Below are 26,089 nucleotides of genomic sequence, written 5' to 3' on the forward strand. Positions count from 1 at the left end.
CTCACAGGAGCTTGAAGGCATTCTGGAGATTTCAAGGGATTTCCTTGTCTGCGTAGAGATGTCCATTTCCTCATCCATCAAATCCTTACTTCTGCAAAACTGTTCAGACGGAACCACAATAAAGAAGTCCCTTAGCTCCATTTGGCTAAGAGATGTGCTCTGTAATTACAATGGGGGAGGCGTTTGAAACCAAAAGATCATTCTGTGAGGCCAACTGTCACTGGAGAACTCCCCGCCAGCTGGCAGTGAGGAGTGGGGCAGAAAGCAAGGACTCAGGGTCGGAAAGACTTGGAAAAGCGGGAGGTTTGCCTCTCGGGTTGGCTGTGAGGCTCAGAAGAGGCAGTGGGTGTGAAGAAGACAGTCCCACGCCCAGCCAAGGCTCTGCACTCTGGCCATAGTTGTGACTGTTAATACAAACATGATTAGCAGGTCTGGACAAGCCCTGGGCTCAGTGTAAGGAAGAAGACCTGGGTCAGGAAGATTAACAGACAGATGACACTATCTAAATGTTAAGTGAATTGAACAAATAGACAAAAGGGAAAAGAATGTCAGATGTTTAAGAGCAGAATTCAGAGGCGGCTTAATAAAGCTGTGATGAACTGAACCCAGGAAGGCTAGCTTGAACCGGAGATGCCCCTCACCCTGGTGGGTAAATAGACTGCTCTTTGATGGGCTGTGTTTGCTCAATCTCTCCCTAAGCAAACTCTCCAACCTCTCTCTCTCTCTCTCTCTCTCTCTCTCTCTCTGTCTCTCTCTGTCTCTCCCTCCCTACCACCAATCACCCTCAACCCCGCCACTTCTCTGACTATAAAGCCAAGGCATCTGCTCTTATTTCCGCAGCCAGCACCAGCTGCTCAATTTTACTATCAGTTGCCTTTTCTTACGTTTTTCCCTTAATCTATAATCAAGGTTCCTTGAGTTCAAAGCTCCGGCTGCTGGTGTATGCAGTTCAGGGCAATGTCAACCGTCTTGGGATAGCAATCCACCACTTCCGGTGTCCCCCTTGCCCTTGAAGACTGGGCAAGGCAAACACCCAACCAACATCTGCAAGGGCAGGGCCTACAGGGAAGAAGCAGAGAAGCTCCAGGCATCTCTGAATCTGCAGATGACACAGGAGAGAACCTACTGCACGGTCGCAATCCTCAACACTGTCCTGCTGGAAGGTGCTGCCCTGTCCAAAGGCAACGAGCACAACTTCTAGCTACCAAGCACTGACCCTGCCGTGTGCCACTGCTCAGTCCAAGAGGACACCTTCCCTCTAGGCGTCAGTGAACCACCTAGCTGCGGTCAGCTTCATTTTATTAATAAAGGAAACAGGTTCACAGAGGCTAAGTGGCGTTCCCAAGGCTCCGCTGCTCATGACGAGCTGAGCAGGGATTGAGAACCGCTCCGCCCATCCTCAAAGCCCATGTTCTCTCCCCACCCCACTTTTTCTTAGCAAGACTTGTATCCTGGAAGTTTCAGGCAATCAATCATCTCCAGAGTGAGCTGTCAGCCCTTCTCAATAAATCTGTCATTTTTTCTCCTGTGTCCTTGGCATGTCACGCACAGTGGGTGCTAAGAAATGTTTGCTGACTTCACACAGAGTCACTAAAACATAAAGAGCTGAGAAATGAATGACATAAATCATAAACACGCTGTGTATATATATATATATATATATATATATTGCATGCCTCGTTGGTATGCATTTTGCCATTTGACTCAGGCGTACAGGGTACTAATTAAGGATCTTTGCATGATTTTCATCTAAAATGTGCAAACCCCAAATAGTTTACTTTATGATTTAAGTTCTCAAGAAATAAAATGGTCCTACTATCTTCAGGATGACAGAAAACAGTTTCACTTCCTTTTAAAAGCAGGTCTAAAAGTAGTCGTTATCTGAGATTACAGATGAGGAAAGAGGTTCAGACAGGTTGACTGACTTCCCCAAGGCCACACAGCAAAGAAGCAGCAGAGCTGGGATTTAAAATCAAGGTTTGTCAGGGACTTCCCTGGTGGCGCAGTGGTTAAGAATCCGCCTGCCAGTGCAGGCGACACGGGTTCAAGCCCTGGTCCGGGAAAATCCCACATGCCGCGGAGCAGCTAAGCCCGTGTGCCACAACTACTGAGCCTGCACTCCAGAGCCTGCGTGCAGGAACTACTGAGCCCGCGTGCCACAACTACTGAAGCCCACGCGCCTAGAGCCCGTGCAAGAGAAGCCACCGCAATGAGAAGCCCGTGCACAGCACCAAAGAGTAGCCCACGCTCGCCGCAGCAACAAAGACCCAACACAGCCAAAAATAAATAAATAAATTTTAAAATAAAGAAAGAAAGAAAATCAAGGTTTGTCAGATTCTTTGAACCACATAACCCCACACTACAGAAAGGTCTTCCAATGTTGAGCATAGCACAGTCAATCCTTAATCACCTCACACTGATGACAAATGAGTGAAAACTTGAAAAAAAGACTTTACACTTGAGTGACCTGCTGTGTTCCCAAAGCCCTGGATTTTGTTCGCTTGGTTCCACTTCTTTTATAGCAGGCTGAGTTGAAGTTGGGGTAAAGAAAAACAACAGAACTGCAGTGAGCCCCATGAGAACTCTGAGATGGACACCAGCACGCAGAGAGCCCCCTGGTAGGCTGGGATGGGATATTCCTTGGTGAAAGGATAGTCCCATGTCATGTGGTCAAAAGGTCCTAGAGCCCTTGCTGCCAGCGAGTCACATGTGACCTTAGGCAAGTCACCTAATGTCTCCAGGTCTTTCTGTCCAGGTGTTCAGTGAGGAGACTGACCTGAAGTCTGAAAGCCAAAACTAAATTCCTGCTCCAATCTGCTGGAGAATCCTTTTGCAGTGCTCTACACAACCCTGCAATTTCCAGCTGGGGCTGTGAGCCATGTTTCTGCTTATTGGCAAGAAAAAGAGCAAAGGACAGGTGCAACTAACGACTGTCATCTTGGTCTTCTGATTGATGAGATCCTCAGCGGGAGGGATCTAAGCTTGGATTTGCACTTGGGCTGCCTGGCTCTAGGTCCAAGGCTGGGGTGCCACATCCCGGCAGCCCAGATGACCCCCTACTTTAGTCCAAGAGTGACCCCTTTGGTCTGCAAGAATAAGGGACATTCGTATTTCTGCAGAGCCTGGGTGGGAAGATCCATGAGGACACCTGCTTCTCTGTGAGCCAAACCTGATGGCCCAGAATTCTCTCTGCTTCCAGCATTAGAATGATGCTGACACTCTCAGGGCTGCAAGAAAAATCTGTTAACATCTGCTGCAATCTGTTTCTTTAACCTGCCTCTCAAGGAATCAGGAACATTTGAACTCAGTTTTAAAGGAAAGAAGGAGTTCAGAAAGAAACCAGCAGATGACAAAAAGAAGGGTGATCTACCTCTCGTCCCAGGTAAAGAGACCAGCAAAGGTATGGAGGGTAAATGAGCCTGGCCACTTCAGATTATGTTGTCACATGTGCTGCAGAGGAGTGGTGAGGGGGTGTGCTGCAGTAGCAAGGGTTGATGGAGAGGTGTCAGAGAGCACTTACAGGCGCCGGGCGCTGGGATGGATGCTGTCACATAAATTACACCATTCAACCCTGGCAGTCATACTGCTGAGGTACCCAGTTTACAGGAGATGAACCTGAAAGTCAAGGTAAAACCAGCCCACCTGGTGACATGATAGAACTGGGATTTGGACCCAGATCTGGTTGCAGAGACCACGCTCATCCTCTCTACCACTCTGTCCCGCCTGAGTTCAGGCAACAGCTGGACTGTGATGCCATTAACCCTGACATGTGAAGACCTGGGGTGAAGGTGTGTGTGGTCTTCTATTACGGGGGCAGGGAGGAGACAAAAGTGAACACTGAGTACAGTCCACCCATGCAGGAGTTAGGAGCCCACTGAACTCCAAACCAATTTAACTGGACTCCTAATACAGCAGAGGAGAAATGAGAAGCCTTAAAAGTCGTTGAGCTACACCCAAAGCAACAGGGCTGGTAGTGCTTTCTGGATATCTGTGTGATGTTTCTTTAGGAAGATGGTGGAAGGGAGATGACCTCGAATAAAACAGGGTGAGTGGTGACACTCTTACCTCCCAATCCTCCGTAAGAGATAACTCTACAGTTGGGATTTGGAAAGAAATTATATATATATATATATATATATATATATATATATATATATTTTAGAATAATATATATATATTGTGTGTGTGTGTGTATATATATATATATTAGAATGACAGTCCTTCAACAAACCTTAAAAACACTTTGAGAAAAAAATAACATTGCAGAATGTTACTGAATCACAGGATATCTCAAAGGGCTCAGTGACCCATGGAAAGATAAGCGAACATCCCATAGTCAGGGACCTTCTGGAATTAGCCTCCAAACCAGTTCGTGGAAGAAAGACAATTCCAACCCCTGCCTGGGACAGCTAAACCTGAGACCAGATTCCTCTGCACAGGATCTGCCTTTTCTCAAGTTCTGACTCCTTATTCTGCATCAGATGTCTCTTCTTCTCTCCTATCATCTTTTTTTAAAATTTATCTTATTGAAGTATAGTTGATCTACCATGTTGTGTTAATTTCTGCTATACATCAAAGTGATTCAGTTATCCGTCCATATACATACTTTTTCATATTCTTTTCCACTACGGTTTATCCCAGGATATTGAATATAGTTCCTTGTGTTCTACAGTAGGACCTTGTTGTTTAGCCATCCTACAGATAATAGTTTGCGTCTGCTCATCCCAAACTCCCAACCCATCCCTCCCCCACCCCTCCCCTCTGGCAACCACAAGTCTGCTCTCTATCCTGACATCATCGGCCTCTGCTTCTGGTATAAAATGTGCTGTTGTGAATGCCTCCTACTCTTCCGCACATCAACACCTTTGCAGGTGTCACTCCCCTTCCTTGCGATGACAGCCTGAAACACCTCCAACTGTCCTCATTTGTCAGGACTCAACTCAAAGGTTCCCCATCCCTGGCCCCCGACACCTGCAGAGTAAGGTACCGTCCATCACCCATCCCCTGTTCTCTATGTGCCTGGGGCTCCAGAGGGTCGGCTGGTGACACTGCATCTCCAATGCTTGCTCTCCAGGTGGACCTTCCCTGGTGAGGCCATGCCCTGTGAGGGGCAAGGATATCCTGCTCCTTCCTGTTCAGGCCAAAACCCCAGCACAACACCTGGCACCCAGCAGTCCCTCAAAGAACCGATGAGGAAAGGATGAATACTTGGATTGCTCCTGCTTAAGCCAGGCCCCAGACCGTGAGCTCCTTGCTAGAAGAACATGTGCCGTATTGATTTCTACGGCCTACTTCTCTGACTTCTTCATCTGGGGGGATGAGTGAGTGACTCAGTCCTGAACCCACCAAGTTCTGGATCCTGGCCTCCAGCTCATTCTGGCGATATCGCTCTGGTAATACTTTTGCATTTTCTTGTCCCTCAGCCTTTGACTGTAGAGCCCCTCAGAAAATATTCATCCATTCAACTGCGAGTAAACAGTTGGAAAAAAAAATGTGTTCCGTGTGTACAATATAATCTTATTCTTCTTTAAAACGCTTGCATCAGTGTGTGTGCATGTATGTGTACATATCTCTGTATACAAACATAGATATACGCAGATAATACATAGAAGATGAGATCGCTCTGGAGATGGGTGGTGGTGACGGGCACACAACAACGTGAATGTACGGACAGCCACAGAACCGTATACTTCAAAAATGGTTAAAAGGTACATTTTTGTAATGTGTGCTTACCACGATTTTTTTAAATGGGAGAAAACGGTGTCTGATAAATTGAATGAGTGAATGAAGATTTGGCCACTTCAATAACCTCCTGAAGATGTCTGCCCTCAGACATAATTGGGCCCACGTCCCCTGCCATCGCCCCCTTCCTGCCCCTAAAGCATAAACGTAAATGTCTTAGTCCGTCATTCAAGCCCTCCCTCAGCAGGGAGGGCGTTAACCTCCCCAAGGGAGAAAAGGGGAAGGTGCTAATTCTGCAACGTTTCATTATGTTTTATAGTGAACCTTTAACAAATCCCTACCCTGCACTAGATGCTGTTTAACATGCAGGGGCTGCAAAGTTATTTAAGACGTTCTTGGTGTTCTCAAGCCAGCAGATGTGAAAAGCACTTTGCCTGTCACTTAACTCTGTCACTGATTACCACTGGGAAGGCCTGCAATGTGCCGAGCACGGCGCTAAGACCTCCACGTGTCTTCACCTATCTGATTCTACAAGAACACCACGAGATGCCTCTTCTTATGATACACAGAATACAGACTGAGCTCAGAGAGATGACACCAGCTCTCTCTCCAGCTGGGGAGAGGCAGAGCCAGGATGCAATTCCAGACCCACAGTGTGCGGGTCCAGACGTGAGTGACAGACGAGGAAACGGAGAGCCAGAAGCTTGAAGTGTCTCCTCTGCAGCCACCGAGGGATGAAGGACCCGTCCCCGGAGCTCCTCCTCTCCCGGGCAGCAGGTCCGTTCAACCCTGCTTTGACCTCTGAGTGAGCGCCGCCAGCCGCAAGGTCCCAAAAGGCACCGCCTCCTTCCAGATCTGAGAGGAAGATGCTTTAAACTGTGTTTGTGCCAAAGAGTCCTCCAGGCGACTCTAAAGGGCCGCTGGTGATCACACTGTTCTTAGAACTCAGCCACGCAAACCCCTGGGACAGGAGAAGACGTCTGAGAGCGCAGCTGAGCAGAAGACCAGGACACTCAGCAGACACTTCACTTTCAGCACATTGAGGTGGATAATTAAAGAACGACTCAGGGGAAGGACATGAGAAACGACAGAAGCAGGGTCCCTCCCCCAAAGTCCAGAGTCCCTGGTTCTGCATGACAGCATTCAGGCATGTCTGCTAATCCATTTGTTTAAACAAGTGCGCACATGTGCCCACAGACATGCACACACGCAACCATGCATGCCCACAGCGATGCATGCCACAGACGTGTGTGTGCCCATGCATGCCCACTACTGTAGGCACACATGACCACAGGCATGTGCACCTGGAAACATGCATGACTAAAACCATACATGCTCACAAACATGGGTGCACACACCACAAATTCTCGCAAACATGCAGGCAAGAGATTCAGAAGCAACTGCAATGACGTCTTTATGTTCAGAGACCAGTAACCTTTTCTTCCTTAAGTTCCACGCTGCAATGACCTGCACTGATTCTTGTAAGGTGTGCCTGCATTTTTTTTCTCCCTTAAAAGTTTGCACCATGAAGAATAGTTGAAGAAGGTACTCACTGTTGGGGAGTATCCTAAGCACTGAGATTCATCAGTGAAAGGAACAGATAAAGATCCCTGCATCTGTACAGCTTACATTTCAGCGGGAGGATCAAATAAATAAAAACACGGCAAACGAGTTACGTCCATGGTACGTTGAAAGATGATGAGGGAAAAGAGGGTTCCACTGGCAGAAGCTGCAGACTTCAAGTGTGATGAGAGAAGGTGACAAGAACAAAGACTTAACGGAGGTGAGAGGTTGTGCTTTGCGGACGTACTAGGGAAGAACGTTCCAGATGGAGGAAGATGCCCCAAAGGCCCCAGGCTGGGGGGGAGGATGCTGGAGGAACAGGCAGGTGGCCAGAGTGTCAGGAAGGGCCTCATAGGCCATCATGAGGACTTGGGCTGCTGCCCTGAGGGAAATGCGGCGTCAAGTCACTAGTTTTAGGCAGAGAAGTGACACTCCCTGGCTTAGGTCTTTTTTTTTTTTCCGTAAGCAGATGATCACCATCTTTATTTATTTTTTAATATCTTTATTGGAGTATAATTGCTTTACAATGGCATGTTAGTTTCTGCTTTATAACAAAGTGAATTAGCTATACATATACATATATCCCCACATCTCCTCCCTCTTGCGTCTCCCTCCCACCCTCCCTATCCCATCCCTCTAGGTGGTCACAAAGCACCGAGCTGGTCTCCCTGTGCTATGCTAACACATATATATGGAATCTTAGAAAGAAAAAAATGGTTCTGAAGAACCTAGGGGTAGGACAGGAATAAAGACACAGACATAGAGAATGGACTTGAGGACACGGGGAGGGGGAAGGGTAGGCTGGGACGAAGTGAGAGAGTGGCATGGCTTCGGTCTTAAAAGGACCCTCAGGCTGCTGTGTGAACCACAGAGGGAAGAGTGGGAACAGGGAGGAAGCAGAGACTAGGCAGAGGCAGTGAAAGGCATCTGCACAGAGATGACAGAGGCTTGGGTTGGGTCTGGGGTATCTCATGAAGGAAAGTCAAAAGCATTGCCTGAGGCATAAGCAGTGTCAAGAATGACTCTGAGGTTCGATTGTGTGTGGCTGCCTCCCTTCTCAAAGGGAGGTGCCCAATGGGATACAATGGAAGATCCTCAATGGCGCAACGAGGCCGTGCAGAATCTGGTACTTTTAAAAAATATATAATTCATATATATATTCATATATAAAACTACAATTCATATATATATTCATATATAAAAGTATAATTTTTAAAAATATAATTTAAAATCAAACACAGAGAGAATATGGTTTAAGCACTGATACATGAATACTTGCTTTAGAAGAACAACAGAGGTGGTACATAGTAACAAAAACTTATGCACAGCCCTTTAGCTTCTTCTGTTGATGAAACAGTGTTGCCGCTACACAATCTAATACTGCAGTGGAATAAATTCTCTGTTCATTCAAGACTTTATCAAGGACAGAGATGATTAATAATTAATTAATATACACATATATTTATTTTTGGGAAAGTCTGAGCAAAAGCAGTAACACCTAAGAGAATCTGGTTCGAGTTCACCTTCCAGCAGCCGCAGTGGCCTTACTTCATTCCCTGGACTAAGCTGTCCCTTCCTGGGGCCTCATGCCTGCCCTTTGTTCAGCCTCTTTCCTCCCACTCAAACTTAGCTATTTTTTAATTAACTTTCAAGTCTCCTTTTAAACGTTCCTTCCTCCAAGACATCTCTCCTGAGCCCTCATTCTAAATGAGGCATCTCCTGTCATATTTCCTATGGCCACCTGCACTTTACATCATAGCACGTATTTCATGCCGAACTGGCTACTTAGAAAAGGGAGTTTAGATGTAATGACTGTCTCGCCCACTGGACCAGTGCTCTGTGAGAGCAGGGACTGTTTTGCTCAGGTCATAACCATGAACATGGCATCCAGAACTGTGTCGACTACACAGTCGGCCCTCAATAAATACTGTTTTATTGTTCAATACATAGATGGGGAGTGTCCAAATATTTCAACCCAAATCGTCTATTTCTCAATAAGCTTTCATTGAGCTCCACTCTGTGCCAGCCCTGAGAGGCAAGCCTGGGAACCAGGAATGGATGGAACCCGGATGTCAGGCCCCTGGAGGTAATGGAGAGGTGGTCAGCGCTAGCGGTAGGACAAAGGAAAGCCTGGAGGAGCCTCCTGACCACGATAAGCCATAAGAAAGTCTCCTGAGATAGGTGATATCCTAGAAGAGACAAAAAACCCGAGCAGGAGTGAGCAGGGAGAGCACTGCAGACAAAAAGGATGTTCCTAGCAGTCGTAGGGGCAAATGCAAAGCTTGGAGGCAACAGAACATACAAAACCCTGGCTAATCCCTAATGCACAGGGTGGCTGGGAGGCAAGTTAGCAGCCAGAATCACAAGAGGATTCTTGGTCGAACAATGTGGTGGTCCCTGTATACTGACGCAAACCCCTTTGGAGAACTTGGCGATATTAACCCAGCTTCCTGTCCAGCTCTATCTCAAGCCCCTCCCTGCCCCAAACTACCCAATGATCGACTAAAACATCTGACACCTCAAAAGGATCAGGGACCCCAATCCTTGACTCTCAGTCTTTCCCGAATTCTCCAAGGGCAAACCAGATTCTGCCACAGAAGACTTCCCATATTGCTTGGCACAACTTCTACGGCCTCAGTTTCCCCATTTTAGAAGGTGGGTGCGGATTGGACTTGCCTCAGTTTCTGTGCAGATTAAGTAAGATCATGCAAAGTGCTCAGCAGAGGGCCTGGCATGGAGCAGGAGCTCGCAAATGCTCATCACAGTCACACTGCCCAATAATGTGTGTCTGTTTCTACCGCAAGGAGTTGGCAGCTCAATGGAAAGGTCTCGTGTTCATCACTTCTGGGTCCCTAGTATCTAGCACCATGACTGGCGCATAGGTGTTGACGAGTGAATACATAAATGAGCAAAAGAAAGAATAAATGAAGGGTGGTGATGACAGGTCTGCAGTAGGAAGACATCTTCTCCAAGAGGAGCTGGCTGCTCGTGGGGGAGATGGAAGTTTTCAGAGCAGGACCCTGCTAATGCCATGTCCTTGTCCTCCCAGGTGCTTTCTAGACAAAAGAGTGGAAGTAGACCTCAGCTCTTCAAAACACAAAGCATCACTTCCTGTGGCATCAACGAACCACAAGCCCACGATTCGCTGTCAAAGTCAGAGGACAAAAGGGGTGACAATGCTTACAGGAAGTCTTGAATCCTTTGAACTATCACACTGAGGCTTAAAAGTCCTACAGGTCATCTCTGCTGGTGCATCGTGCATGGAAACCCAGGCTTCAGAAAGATCCCAGGAAAGAAGAGCCAACACGGAACGGTGCCCAGTTAGCGCTGCGCCCGCAGAAAGGGACAACCTGCTGCTTCCCCAGCGAACAGCCGTCTTGCGGTCTCCTGAGATTTTTAAATTGCTTTTTAGATAATCCGGGTAGCAGCCCTCAACCCACCATCTGCTCTGCTTACATGTCTCCAGGGGTTGGCTAGTTGGGACCTGACGCAGACACACCAGTCCTGGGAGAATCAGAGACTCGTAAGAATTGGCATGACCTTAGAGACCCTGAATCTATGTCGTAACATACAGCCCGGCTCTGCCTGAGCCCAGCAGTGTCAACTCAAATGAGGCCCATCACCTGTGTGACCCTCCGTTCTTTCACCTACATGACAGTGACAGAATCCTAGCCCCGACTTCATGGGATTGTTTGAAGACCTGAATGAGGTAATAAATACAAAGCCTAGAAGAGTTCCAGGTTCAGTGTTTAATAAACATTAGCCAGTACAGTGGTTACTACCTTTACTGTTGTTTTTCCAAAGGTTTTCAAGTAGATGCAGTGATGCCCCCATGATATGACGCGCAGCCTCGGAGGTTGCACCCCGTGAAACGTCAACCAAACCAGTTCCACTTTTTCCTTTTATATATCAGGCTTTCCTTTAAGATTCACTCTGAGGAAAGGAAGTCAAAGGTTTTTAAAAACGTTCGAAGATTTCTGATCGAATACATCGTCACCTTGTTCTCACCAAATACATAGCTTCCCAAGACTCTCAACCATCTTGACCCCACTTCAGGGGGAGGGGCACCCATGATGCTCAAAGCAGCCCTGCCCTTTGAAGACCTTTCCATTAGAAAACGGTTCCTGACATCAAGTACTTAAATTATTTCTTCCTTTCACTCCCAGGGTCTTAGTTCTGACCTTTGAAGAAACTAATGGTGCATCTAATTCCTTTTCCTGGGAGGCCATTAGTGATCTCTAAATGGTGAACACACAATTCTGAATCCTTTCTAATTCGTTCAATTACTCCTTGTTGGGTAGAGATGGGGCTTCATTTGCAGGCTTAAGGTACTCAGGTTTGTCAACACGCTTCCAGATGTCCTGGATCTGATACATGGAGTGGAATTCAAAGTCCCTGAGGTCTGACCAGAGCAGAGAGGAGACAGCAACACCCAGCTTCCCTCTGGCACCAGGACTGGACAATGCAAGTCAAGATGAGTGAGCTGGGCAGGTCCTTCTCAAGGTCTGGACTAACGAAACTTGTGAAATTACTGCAAACAGAATGAGTGGTGCATCTCTGAGTTTTCTTATTTCTTGAGTCCCCAGGAAGACCTTTGGAGGTAGGGGTCCGGATGTGGGTTTTGGAAGGGAAGCAGAGTGGCTTCAGAGAAAGAACATGGGATTGGAAGTGAGACAGACTTGGAATGGAACCATTAGCAGCCTACACGGCTTCAGTGATTTTATTTTAGTGTTTGTCAAAGGCTGTTTGCCCATGTGTAAAATGGGAAATATAATATCTGCTTCTCCAGGATAATTAGATGACATGATGGAGATAAAAGGCCTAGTTCAGTCCCTAGGATACCTCAAGGACTAAGCTTAGGTTGATTCATTTTTTGTTTCTTTTTCTGTTCGTTTGTTTAATTCCCCAGTATTTACATAGGTTGGGCCACCTTTTACCTATTTGATATATGCATGATGAGAGGAAGAATGAATGGGGGAATGAACGGACGGTTATGTTGATAGACAAATGGACAAATTCTCAAGAGAGGTAGTTTTGTGGCCCCTTCTTCAGGCTGAGATAAGCAACGTGGAGCCAGCAATGCAGAGCACGTACAAGACTGTATCAGCTTCGCAGTGGGCCAGAGGCAGGCTTAAATCCCGTACTGACACTCACCAGCAGTAGGGCTCCCTCAGGCAAACTGTGTAGTAACCATAATGATGATGATGATCAATAATAATTAGATAGCTCAAAATCATCGAGAACAATACACACACATGTAATTTTTCGTTCCCAAAAACCATAGGAGGCAGATACTATCATTATCTGTTTTTCAGATGTGGAGAGAAGAAGTCATTTGTCCAGGACCATATTGCTCTGAGGGCTTGGGACCGGGAACCACACTCAGACACTCTGACACCAGAGCCCACATCCCAGCCACTGAGCAAAGCCCTCTGAATGTCCCTGTGGCCTCATCTAAGAAGTTTACTCATTCACATGATATCTCAAAGACATAAACGAGAAATCCCACAGGAAGTTCTTATTACAAACAGATGGTAATAAATGTTACCTGTTTCCTTCACCTACATCAACATTCATATTTCTGTATTATTCAGAAGAAGGCTTCCAGACAAAACAGGACACAAAGCAATGCACCATACCCCGCACTAATCAACTCCAACTTCAGACAATTTTGCAAGTCTACCCTTTTGATGAATGGATGACAGCATGGGAGAAAGAGCAATCTCAAAGGGATGCTATTTAGAACACGAGCATCACACAGCCCACTCCACGTGTGTGCACACCTGCACACACACACATACTTGTGCATGCACGTGTGCACACATCTGTGACATGATGAGTAAAGAATATTGTTGCAAGGAAAATCCCAAGAGACGACTATGGCAGGCTGCCACTAGAGACTAAGATTCCATGGAACACACTTCGGGATTTTTTTTTTTTTGATTGTGAGAAAAAAGGTCTTGATTAGGAATCAGGAAATCTGAGATCCTCAGCAGATTCTTCCACTGCCCAGCTGCCTAACTACTGCAAGGCAAAGTACCCTTTCTCTGCACCCAGTATCCTTATTTATATAGTAAGTAAACTTGAAAGAGTTGATGGGAGAGCATTCCATGAAATGGGAACAGCCAGTGCAAAGGTTCCATGCCCGACATTATCAAGAAACTACAAAGAGACTATCATGAGGGCTTCCCTGGTGGTGCAGTGGTGCCAATGCAGGGGACACGGGTTCGAGTCCTGGTCCCGGAAGATCCCACATGCCGCAGAACAACTAAGCCCATACGCCACAACTACTGAGCCTGTGCTCTACAGCCCGCGAGCCACAACTACTGAGTCCACGTGCCGCAACTACTGAAGCCCGCGCACCTAGAGCCGGTGCTCCGCAACAAGAGAAGCCACCGCAATGAGAAGCCCGCGCACCGCAACAAAGAGTAGCCCCCGCTCGCCACAACTAGAGAAAGCCCACATGCAGCAACGAAGACCCAATGCAGCCAAAACTAAATAAATAATTACTTAATTAAAAAAAAAATGAGACAGACTCTTATGGCAGGAGGTGAGCCAATGAGGGAAAGAGTAAGTCATTCTGGCTTTACTCATAGTAAATTGGAGAACAGAGAGTTAGAACAGAGGAGCATCACAGTCTGACTTATGCTTTGCAAGGACCATCTGGCTTCTGTGTTGTAAGGGGGCTAGAGATGAGCAAGGGTAGCATCAGGGGGATCAGATGGGGAAGATTATTGTGCAAATCCAGATGGGACAGACGTGACAATGGCTAAAACCAACATATTAGCAATAGAGGTGAGAAATGTCATATTCTGCATAAATTTGGAAGATAGAGTCAATACTATTTCTGGATGAAGTGGACAAGAGGTATGAGAGAGAAGGAAGTCAGGAATTGCTCTAAGATGTTGGCTTCAACACCTAGAAGGATGGAGTTGACTGAGATGGGGCTGTTTGATGGAAGAGGTTTGGGAGGGCAGGAGATCAGGTTTTTGGTTCGGATAGGTCAAGTTTAAGATGCCTTTTAGACAGCAAGATGACAATGGATGGAGAACACCTACAGGACAAATCTGAAGTATGGAAGAGAGCAGAAATTGGTGACATAAACTGGGAAGCCAGTGGCTCACAGGTAGTATTTAAATCCATGGGACCGGGTGACCCAGGAAGTGAGTGTAGGAAAGCACTGCCAAATTGATGGGTTAAATACTGAAAGGAATGTATTTTAATAATAGACAATAAGTATCAAGGGCCATGCACAGTCTTCTATCTGCCATTTATTCTTCGTATTCAGTTAAGTACAGCTCAGCCTATAAATTCTGGGCCCCTCCTGGACCCAAGGTATCCATTCATCTTCTCTCCTTCCCTCTCCCTCCTCTGTCTCTGAACACTTGAGTGTAAAGATTTATCTCAGCTGGGGCAGACAGAGGCCAGAAGAAATCCCATTTGGGCATCTACGCCTAATCCTTATTTGCTCCATCTGTTGTGTCAATACCCTGCCCTGTGAGAGTATTAGGAGCTCTCCCAGCTACAAAGGACATTGGTTCCATTTCATTACTGTTTCTTATGGGTCTGGAGCTCACTAAGTCATCTGAAGAGAGAAATCAGTGGTGGGATTTGAGCTTTATACAAACCTCAGAAACTACCAACCGATAGGATTTGGAGTGTGATGAGAAACGTCTTTGTCACACTGCTCAGTAAACGTCTCCTTCATCAGGGCCCGGTTCAGATAAGTAACCTCAACCAACGACTAGGAATTCAAATGTGTGAGTGCCAACTACCTGTCAGGCAGTGCCTGCATTCTCCACGCTTAAGCCAAAGGGTGTTCTAACCCAAATCTGATCCTCCCCTCCTTCAAACATTTCATACTCACCCCTCCTGTAACATCCTTAGAGGAGAAAGTTCAAACGCCTTAGTCTGCATTTCCACCCAATTGTGCTTAAATCGTGATTTTTCTCTTGGAGTCTGGTCGCGCCAACAGAATAAAAAAACAGTGTTGATAATACTGGCTTTGGAGGCAAAGAGCCATGAATTCAAACCTTGACTCTGCCCTGGGATAGCCAGGCGTCCTGGAGCTTCCGTTTACCCATCTGTAAAATGAACGTAATGATACCTAGCTCATAGAGCTATCAATAGCATCAAGTGAGTTGACAGAGTAAAGGTCCTGGCACACAGTCTGAGCTCACAAAGTGTCACAAGTTACTGAATGATTTCACGCGGGCTCAGTTATGCCCATGAGCAGACAAATCCCAGCCCTGATTCCTACCTGGTCTCTGGACTCAGATACCCCACTGCCTCCGGACCTCTAGACTCACGTCACCTCTGGCTGCCTGGTCCTACCCCTCCTCGACTTTATGTACCAATTCACCCAAGGGCGCAACTGACTATCACTCTGACTTCTCTCCCCCGTAACATGACATTAAAGCACCAATTCTTCCCATTCCACTGCTTCAAGATTTTTCAACTATTCTCCGTCTGAGCTGTCCTCACCACTGTCATTATTTTTCCCCACCCCACCTGCCATCCTCTTTGCTTCCAAAGCATCATTTTTACAACACAAATCATCAAGAAATTCCCTTACTTATATGGTTTCTTCACCCTCCTTGATCAACAGAGTGCAATTCCGCCTCTCCCACTCCATCAAAAACACCACCTCTAGGGAGCCCTCTTCAGCAGTGTGGCATTTCCCAGGGATGCCATGACCTTTATCATCCCCAGGCCTTTGCACATGCTGTTCTCACTGACTGAGATTCCCCTCCAGCCTTCGCCTGACCAGTAGAACCCCCGTCTTCTGCGTAACCTGTCGTGATGCCTCCCGAGGGAGGAGATGGTATCCCTGTCCTCCCTCAGCACCTTAGGACCTTGTCCGTGCTTTTTTGTTCCATTTCTGACATCACTTTATTAACTCACATCTCTTTCTCCCATAGCACGTTGGAAACAACTTGAGTTCACGGCTCTTTCTCAATGTTCTGCCCAGAATTCCTAGGACAGAGCCAACAGGAGCAAGCGCTCAAAGTCTCCAGAATGGGTAAATTAATGAGGAAATAAATAAAAGAACAAGAGGCGACCTTGGGTCTGTTTTACAAGGGGCAATTTGTGCAAGAGCTGCGTGGGAGGGATGCTACATACTCCTTCTTGAGAAAGATGACGGTAGAGAAAGCGTTAATGGGTAGAAAAAGGGGGGCGGGCAAGAGATCTTCTCCGAGGATTCTATTTACGGAAGGATCTTTTGTCAAAGAAGTGTGAATAGATTTGGTTAAGCAAATGCCTCTGGGGTCTGTCAGTCTTTGGCTGGAAGGATTCAATTCCCAGTACATCATCCCCTGATTATTCAAGGAAAACATCCAGATAGATGCCAGGCGGCCAGGAAAGGAAGTCTGAGCAGAAGGGGAAGTCGTGCTCTGTAGTTGTGCTGTTTGCAGAAGTGCAAGCGGTTAAAGAAGCTGGAGGTAGGGGCAGTCATCGTAACATCGGAACACCCTCGTCTGCCCAAGCCAAACAAGACATGCCTCGTGAAGTAGAAAGCAAATGCAAGGACTCTGGGGTGCAGGCATCCCCGCAAGAAACCCTCCACCTGGCCACCTGCACAATGTGCAAAACTGAGCCAGACTTGGAACCCATGTCAGGCTCTGCTTCCTCTATGATTTAGGGATAATACTACATCCCTTGTAGAATTGTGGGGTTACGTGAAGCTATTTGTAATAATAGAGAATTTTATAATTTTCTACTCCAAATAAATTCTGGTTGATTCTAGTGGGTTGAAACATAAAAGTTTCATGCAATGACACTAAAGAGATTTTTTCAGAGACAGCATAGAATTTCACCCTTTCTGGGAGCACAGCATGCCGATGAAAGCAAAGTTCTGCCTACTTTTAGGAGGAGCAGCAAAGAACCAACCTTCCAGGCATGTCTTTTCTTTTCCCAAACAGTAACTGCAGTGACCTGAGTGCCAATTCCTGGGATCTGTGAGGCCATGGAGACCCAGACATCAGTGACGTGGGAGATTTTTAGATTCCCACGGTTCACAAATGTTCCTCTACTCAAAAGGTGGAGATTCCCTGCCTGATGCCCTGAAGATTCTTAATCAGTGTTTAATTCCTCTGAGCTTTGTAAAATGCTTTCTGCGGAAGTCTAAGACGAGATGGAACAGAGATTTGAGATTAAACGAGGACTGTTAGGGTGACGATCATTTCCTCCCTCACTCTGTTGGATGATTATATATATATATATATATATATAGAGAGAGAGAGAGAGAGAGAGAGAGAGAGAGAGAGGGTTCTGATTACAAAAGTGATATGTATATTGTGAAAAATAAGGAAAAGTACAAGGATGAAAATGTCACCATAATTCTTTCACTAGGCAAAACTATATGTGTGTGCTATTGAAAGTTTATTTTTTTAATTTTTATTGGCGTATAGTTGCTTTACAATGCTGTGTTAGTTTCTATTGTACAGCAAAGTGAATCAGCTATACATATACATATATTCCCTCTTTTGTGGATTTCCTTCCCATTTAGGTCACCACAGAGCACTGAGTAGAGTTCCCTGTGCTATACTGTAGGTTTTCATTAGTTACCTATTTTATACCTAGCATCAATAGTGTATATATGTCAATCCCAATCTCCCAGTTCATACGTTTGTTCTCTACGTCTGTGTCTCTATTTCTGCTTTGTAAATAAGATCGACTATATCAATGTTCTCAGATTCCACATATATGCATTAATATATGATATTTGTTTTTCTCTTTCTGACTTCACTCTGTATGACGGCTATTGAAAGTTTAAAATGAGAAAACGATGAAATGCATTTAAAATTGCTTTTGAGCGACATTTGACAACAGTTGGGAATGAAACCAGAGCAGTTAAGGACTTCACTCTCTTATATCTTCTACTCTGACCCGAGATCCACTCAAAGACCCTTCTAGAAAAGAAACATCCTATAGTTCAGTATAACTCTATTGACTATAGTATCTCACGAGTTTCCCTAAAGCTATTATTTCTTTAGATATGTACTGTGTATTGGAAAGCTAGTAAGAGAGTAGATCTTAAATGATCTCACACAAACACACACACACACACACAATGGTAACTATCTGAGCTGAGGGATGTCTGAACTAACCGTATTGTAATCCTTTCACGATATATACATACATGAAATCATCACACATACACCTTAAACTTACACAATATTATACGTCAATTACATCTCAATAAAGGCAGAAGAAAAGAACTGTGGCATTTTCACTTTATAGATTCCAAAAATGAGATAAAGAAGAGAAAGCAGAATTTCCCCCATTGAGGCCAATACAAATCCGCATGGAGTCCATTAGGTTTCCGACTGGCAAGGAGACCTCTTCCTGGGAGATTAGTAGCGATGAATTTAAATAACTGCTTAAAATATAAAAAGGATCACCCAGTCCAGAGTCCGACCAGGCCAGTGGTCTGCTCCAGCCCTGGCACTGACCAGCCGAGGACCGTCTGGTGCAGAGTTTGCACTGTAATCAATGGGACAGAAAGGCCAGAGAGGGCTTGGCCCACTTTGGCAGCACTGCCAGGCCTGGCTCTCTAACTAGCTGCTTTACAAATATCACCTCATGACTTCCAATAGAGATCCTGCAAAACAAGTAAGGAAACCGAGAAAGTAACTCGCCCACGGGTACCCTGCTAGTTGCAGAAGACGTGCAGATAGATCCAAGGTCTCTGTGTCTTAGACCAGATCTGGGTCTCTGCTCTGCCCTCTACACCACGTCCATGACCACGTGCCCTGTCGTTCTCCTTGAGAGGCCTGAGCGAGGACCTGTGAGCACAAAACTAGAAAGGACCACACTATCCATTGGCTTTCTGTTCCGCCTTTATTCCTCCCCGAGGTTATTAGGCCCTGTGGGTGGTTCTGAGCTCACCAGAGACATTTTAATCTCGGCAGGCCAGCTCTCAGCCCCCTGGAAGGAGCTTTTCTTTACAGATCTGCTGAGCATGTCCTCAGCCAGGGGTTAAGAGGATAAAAGGCTTAAAGCAGCAGGCTTATGAAGTCACAGATTCAAAGGGAAAAAAACAGGAAAAAAAAAATGGGACAGGGTAATTGTTAACAGGAATGTGGATTTGCTAGAAAAATAATCCAGGAGGTCCATCTACATAAGCCCTTGGGCAACTGACGTCTGTTCACCCTCCACAGGAATAATTATTTAAAATGTTGTTTTAGTGCTCGCTTCGGCCGCACACATACTAAAACTGGAACTATACAGAGAAGACAGCAGGGCCCCTGCACAAGGATGACGCGCAAATTCGCGAAGCGTTCCGTATGTCTGAGGTCTGATGATACACACACACACACACACACACACACACACACACACACACACACACACACACACACACACACACACACACACACACACACACACACACACACACACACACACACACACACACACACACACACACACCTTGAGTACTGATGTTTCCCAGAGCGGCCTATATGCCTGAATATGTAGCCAAGGAGTGAAACCTAGCAAAGTAAAGATATTTGAATGGAGACTTCTAAAGATGGTGAGCGTTAAATTGCTTCAAAGAACGACATTGAGACAAATATCTGAGGGACAGAAATCCCTTTATTACTGTCAGTATATCACTGGTTCTTAAATAGCAGTTTTACTAAACAAGCCCCATTTATCATAATTATATCCTTGTTTATCCTCAGTATTACTTAAACAGATATTTAAAATAAAAAACTTATCGCGGGGAGATAAAATGCCATTTTATGGGGAAAGAGAGATCAAATTTTTATGAAAATAATCATCATGGAATTTCACAGAAAGACTCTTAAAGATCATCGAGCCTATCTACCCTCCTTGTGCTAGATGGAACACTTGGCTGTAAGTGATAAAAATCCCAAATCAGACCATGTATAATCCCCACTCCCTTCCAAAAGGGTAGGAATGAATGAGAAGGATCCCAACATATTTTAATAAGAGAAGTAAAGGAAAGGATTGTTTCTGACAGAACCAGACAAATCAATGAATTGCTCTCTGGCAAGCAAAGGTAATCGTATTTCTGAGTCTATTAAGGCACATCAGGGCTGGTTAGCTAATTTCCCAGGGAGCTTAGCTGTTGCTGGGCATCAGGCCACAGTGGGGATGTCAAGGCATAAACACAAGATGGGATTTTCTTTCAGGAATCACTTAACTTGGGAGCCAACCGTTTTCACTCCGGTAGAGACAAGGCAGGTGAGTTTGTTCTGGGGGGATTTCAATCCTAACATTTCTACGAGCATTGGACCTTCCACGTAAGATCTGATCATACTGATTACAGTTCCTTTTTGCGCAACTACTCTGTGGGCAGGACAGAATTTATATGTAAAAGCATCTAAAACCTCTGAGTAGGGAAAATCTTCTAAATGACCTTGTAGAGAAGGGGTGGAGGAAAGGAGGAGGTGAATCTGAACAGCAAACAATGAAAACCTTCACTCAGGAAGAAAATCGCTTTGATTCAGAGCCTTGTTTGAATTAAGACTGAAAATGAAATCTGAATTCATTTTCAAGGACAAATGTTAGCTCCCTTTCAGCTAACACTGTTAGAAATGAAGGTTCATGCTCTCATAAGCAGGTATGAATTATTAATATATTAATGACTTACACGTATCCAGGCAATGGGTTTTATAATTAATTGTTCACTTAAGCATCTCCTTATTAGAAAATTATTGTAAATGAAATAATAGCTTCCCTTTTGCTTTCTGGCTCCCAGAACCCATGCTAGAAGGCTAGGGTGGCATCTCCACAGGTTCCTGAGCAGAAGGCATGTGCAAAGGCATGTGTTAAGATCCAGTCTCCTATTGGGGAAGAGGAGACGTCACAACCATATAATGAAAGAAGGGACTGTTTTATCTTTATGACTATCATTTAATGAAGAGCCACGTGACCCCACACCTAAGCTGCTCTTGATCTGTCAGGGTGCACCAGGCTCTATGCTGGGCACTGGCCATATGAAGTCACGTAAGAGGGAGTCCTTAGCCTGAAGGAGCTTGGATCCAGCTGAGAAGAAGTTAAAGCCACACATGACATCACTATCATTCCCTTTTTCAGCCCAGCCCTCCGCCCATGGCAATCTAAGAAAGTGTGTGGCAGTTGACATGAATATCTCTATAATCACACGTCCAGTAAAAGATAGGCTGTAACCCTCTTACCCCATCCACTTTTCCATTCCTACTCTTCACTGCACTTTGGTCTTTCAGGCTGGCTCTGCTTCCTGGCACCGCTGAGCCCTTCCTGTCCCGCCCTTCCAGGTCCTCTGCTAGGCCAACGCCCGCCCAGCTTTCAAATGATAGCTTATCTCCTACCAAGACATCTTCTCTGACTCTGCCCACAGACTGGCTTCCTGCTTCTGTTTCACAGCACAGCACCCGAATCTGTCTTTGTTATAGACCGTATCACACACCAAGGTCATTTTCTATGTATGTATCCATCTCCCTCATTAGCTGGTAAACACCTTGAAGGCAGAATATCTTTCATCTTCATCCTTATGGAGCCTAAGCCAATAACGTAGGCTTACTAGTGTTTGCGGTCATGCGTGTGTGAGTGGAGGACAGAATAAAACACGTGAGGTGCGCTTTAGAAACAGGGAGAAGGGGGATTCATAAAAACTGGGCTGACTACAGTAGGTGAACATCAATCAATATACAGAGGTGGTTTGGAGAGGAGGTGATATTGGAGCGGGAACTTGCAGAGGGTAGAATTTTCAAGGCAGATATTGGGGGGGAGGGTCAAGAATGGTCTGAGTACAGACAGTAAAGATAGAAGAAGTTTAAGTTCAAACCGTTCAGTCTCTGAGCACTGGGCTGAGGAGTGAGAAAACAAGATGGTCTCAACAACCCTTTGGGGTAATAACTCTGCTAATAGTGTTAAGGACGGATTGGAAGCCAGGATTTACTAGTAGAAGTGACAATTTAGATAGCATCTACTAGATACCAGGTTCCACGCTAGCTGCTCTGCATATATTAATTAATGCAACTAGTGCCATAACCATTCAGATTACCCCACGAGATAGACTTTGTCATCACCATTTTAGAGTGATAACTGGTTTTAAAGGGACATGTTCTCAGAGCTTATAAGTGGCAGAGTTTAGCTTCAAAGTCAGGTCTGACCCCAAAGCCAGGCTCCCAAGTGCCTCCCTGCCCCTGGCTTTTTATCAGGATGAGTCTCACTGCCAAGTACAGGGGTGGCAATTCATGATGCTTTTGACTGGTTTCAGATATGCTTTTCCTTTGAGAATTCACCTCAGTCAACACAGACCTTGCATAAATGCAAGTTGACTGTTCAAAGCAAACATCACCAAAGAGCAGTATGCATTCTGGGACTAGAAAAACTATTGACAAATATAAATGTGCTATAAGCAAGTAACTCCCTGCTCAGGGCAAATCCTCGCTCAATATTCTCAGTTCTGTATCCACGCGGTTCCAACACAACATCTCACAACGAATCACGAAGGGGTGTCTATCTGGGCAGACGGGGTAAGTGAGCTAGCACATTTGTAACACAGGCCCACAGGCACTACTCGTCAACTGGAGAAGCCAGGTGGAACTTGGATGACCACAGCCAAACGCAATCCAAAGAAGGGCGCTCTCCTCCCTTTGCAAGCCCCAGCTCTGATTTCTACCATCCCAAGGACAGTAGGGAGCACACGTTTAATCATACATCCTCCACCCCCCAAAAGGACCAGCTTCCCCAAATCCCACCTTCCTTCTCTTTAATGACATCAGGAGATCATCCACTTTCTTTCACCCAGGCCCCCACCTTGCCTACTGGGTCTGGACTGCAGCTATCACATCCCCACGGAGTGCTTGCTAGGAAAGCAATTACATTTCACCATCCTCATGGCCCCTGTAGGATTCAGAGTGGAAAATTCCTTGGCCCTTGAGCATCAGGGACCACGGCCGTCAGATACTCCCCTGGCAGATGCAGAATCCTGGCTGGCATCATGCCCAGCCTGTCCACAGCTCCCTGTAGGCAGAATCCAGGGGGCTGGGGACCATTCACGTCAAGGTCTTATTGCAGATGGGACCTTAGAGATCCTAGCACTCCCTCCACCCCGGAGAGGTCTAATCGCCTTCATCCAAAAGATGCCCTAGCCTGTTCGTGGAGGTAGCTGAAATGAAACCCACCCTCAAGCAAGTTTGATCATACAGTTATGCCCTCATCCACATCGACGTGTGTGCCTAGAGTTCCACACTCCTTGACACCATGAAATAGTAGCAAGAGCTAGAAGAAAGTTGTGAGAGTTCTCCTTGCTCTGCGAGATGGACCAGTGGTCTCCAACAGTTGATTTGCATGTTTACCAGTAAAAACATTTTTGGGCATGCAACCCCAATATATGTATATTTATTTATAAATCGTATACATGTACAGTTCTACTTGTATATAGTATGCATTATAAACACAAGAAAAGGTATTTTAAAAGATGAGATAAGAAATGTGATAATTCATGTTTTAAAAATAGTTATTTTATGTATTGATGGAACACATAACTTTTGTAATATATACATACACAGTAATAAAATTATATACATAACATACATAATATATTATATATATACGCTGGTAATTTATACAGTAATATACAATAATTAAAATTATATATAATATATTATGCATGTTAAAACACATACACACACACACATATATATATATATACACACACAGAACAGTGATTCAATAGTCTGGTTTTAATTCAGACTAATTCAACATTAGACTTTAGCAGTGAATGCAGTTAAACGAGATGCTTCCCCAAACCACATAGACCTGGAAAGGAGAGAAGAGCACCGCAGGCTTAGCGAGTAATTCACGATTTCCATATTCACTTTCAACCTCCCCTTCCGCCTGCACAGGGCTCTCTTTGTGCTCTGGGTGTGCCATTTTGAAATGTCTTGTTAACGATGACGATTTCATACGAGCTTTAGTCAATATCTGATGGTCAATATACAGTGCAGAAGAGGTACATTATTAATAATTATGGTTACAAATCCATATGTAAGTTCACGTATCTCAAACTACTTAGTGTTGGGCTCGGATGAACTGGTGATTCCATCTCAGTGTGGGACTTAGTGAGATCGTGCACGTAAAATGCCAAATTCGGAGTACATCCTGAAAAAGTAGGAGCAGCTATATTTTAATTGTGTATTTAAAAAAGACATTTTTTTTAATGTGGGGCTTCCCTGGTGGCGCAGTGGTTGAGGGTCCGCCTGCCGATGCAGGGGACACGGGTTCGTGCCCCGGTCCGGGGGGATCCCACATGCCGCGGAGCAGCTGGGACCGTGGGCCATGGCCGCTGAGCCTGCGCGTCCGAAGCCTGTGCTTCGCAACGGGAGAGGCCACAACAGTGAGAGGCCCGCGTACCGCAAAAATAAATTAATTAATTAATAAGACATTGTAAATTCTCAGTTTTTGAGAGATCTGGGTACAGGTTTTATGATATGTGGTTTGGGGAGATGGCCCCTAGAAATATTGATCCTACAGACACCTTTTTTATCAGAGCTACCCAGGCAAGCTTCACTTCCAATAAATTCACTTTCCTTTAACACTGACTGACAGATTTCATGGAAAGAGCAAGTAGGAAGACGTGCAGGAGGACGAGAGAAATTAGCATTTTTCTGGTCTTTGTCAATTTATGGCTGATTTTCAAATGCACTAAAAGTTTGGATTTTCCACTTGGCAGGAAAAATAATACAAATTCTTTCCTCATGAACCCAAAATTTCCTATGACCCGTCCTCACCACCAAGATCTGCCAGAGAAAAAACAAAACAAATGTGTAAATAAATACAAATAGCGAAAGCATACTCACCCTCTCTGAAAGAGATCCACGTTATAAAATGTATGTAGCTCTACAGAAAACTCCACCGTTCCTTGTACCTCAGACATGATCTTTTCGGTTCATTACCTAAAAAACAAGAGGGAAATGAACAGCTTGAGATCACATCAGCCAAACACAGAGAGCCTGGGCTTCTGCAACTGGAACTCAAACAGCACTGACGTAGAGGGACAAGGGTATCTGGCCAACGGGACCATGACGTGTCCACTGGACACCATCACCCAGGGGTTCCTATTATAGGACAGACACAGAGAGATGAAGTAACTGACAGGATGTCACACAGCTCACACCTCCAAGAACTGGGACTCAGACCCAGATACACTAATTCTAAAGCTGGGCTAGTTCCCTGCCCTTCCTTACCTGTCAGCACCTGGAGGCACGAGCATCCCAGCTACGAGCACATGCTTCATGGCCAACAGAGCAAGAATCCCCACTCCTCCACTCTCTACTGTGTGACCTTGAGCAAGTCAACGGAACCTATCCCACCCTCAGTTTCCTCATCTGTAACAGGAGGACTGCTAATGGCATATAACTCTGATAGACAATGGGGAGATTAAATAAATCTGCCACATAGAGCACTTTGCACAGTTCCCAACATGTAGCAAAAAGTGCATAAATGTAAGAGACAATTAATAATGATTAATAATAATGAATGAAGACGGTTCTATCATTGTTAGTATAAACGTAGTCTCTAAAGATGGAAGCTGCCTGGAGTGCAAGGACAAATGTGTTTTCTACCGAGCAGGGGAAGCAGAGGCAGTGGGCGCTATCGCCAAGCAGATGCTGAACCCAGCGTGACAGGTTGTTGATTTGCCAAGCCAGGACACCCTGGGCCAATAATAAGAAGGTTGGATAGGAAAGATGAAAGGGTACAAAATTAAAATATTCCCAGTCTAGGATGAGAAACAAATTGACAGGGAGACTCAAGGCAGGATGGATTTTCTGAGGATATGAAATCACCTAGATATCAGAGATTTGGAGAAGGAAAAGCAACT

The 26,089-nt window shown here is 45.4% G+C and overlaps 1 protein-coding gene and 1 non-coding gene across 2 annotated transcripts in view; one reads left to right on the top strand and one right to left on the bottom strand.

The window, feature by feature from the left end:
• FAM135B (family with sequence similarity 135 member B) overlaps nucleotides 1–25,144 on the bottom strand; it is a 161,948-nt gene extending 136,804 nt beyond the window's left edge. The window contains exon 1 of the mRNA XM_019931937.2: nucleotides 25,068–25,144. Coding sequence (XP_019787496.1) covers nucleotides 25,068–25,144 — 77 coding nt within the window. The remainder of the gene's footprint in view (nucleotides 1–25,067) is intronic.
• On the top strand, nucleotides 19,436–19,541 carry LOC117308777 (U6 spliceosomal RNA). The gene has a single exon (XR_004522958.1). It is a non-coding gene; the product is annotated as a U6 spliceosomal RNA (small nuclear RNA).
• Nucleotides 25,145–26,089: the final 945 nt, after the last annotated feature.

Source organism: Tursiops truncatus, chromosome 17, assembly GCF_011762595.2.
Source record: "Tursiops truncatus isolate mTurTru1 chromosome 17, mTurTru1.mat.Y, whole genome shotgun sequence".
In the NCBI taxonomy this organism is placed as follows: domain Eukaryota; kingdom Metazoa; phylum Chordata; class Mammalia; order Artiodactyla; family Delphinidae; genus Tursiops; species Tursiops truncatus.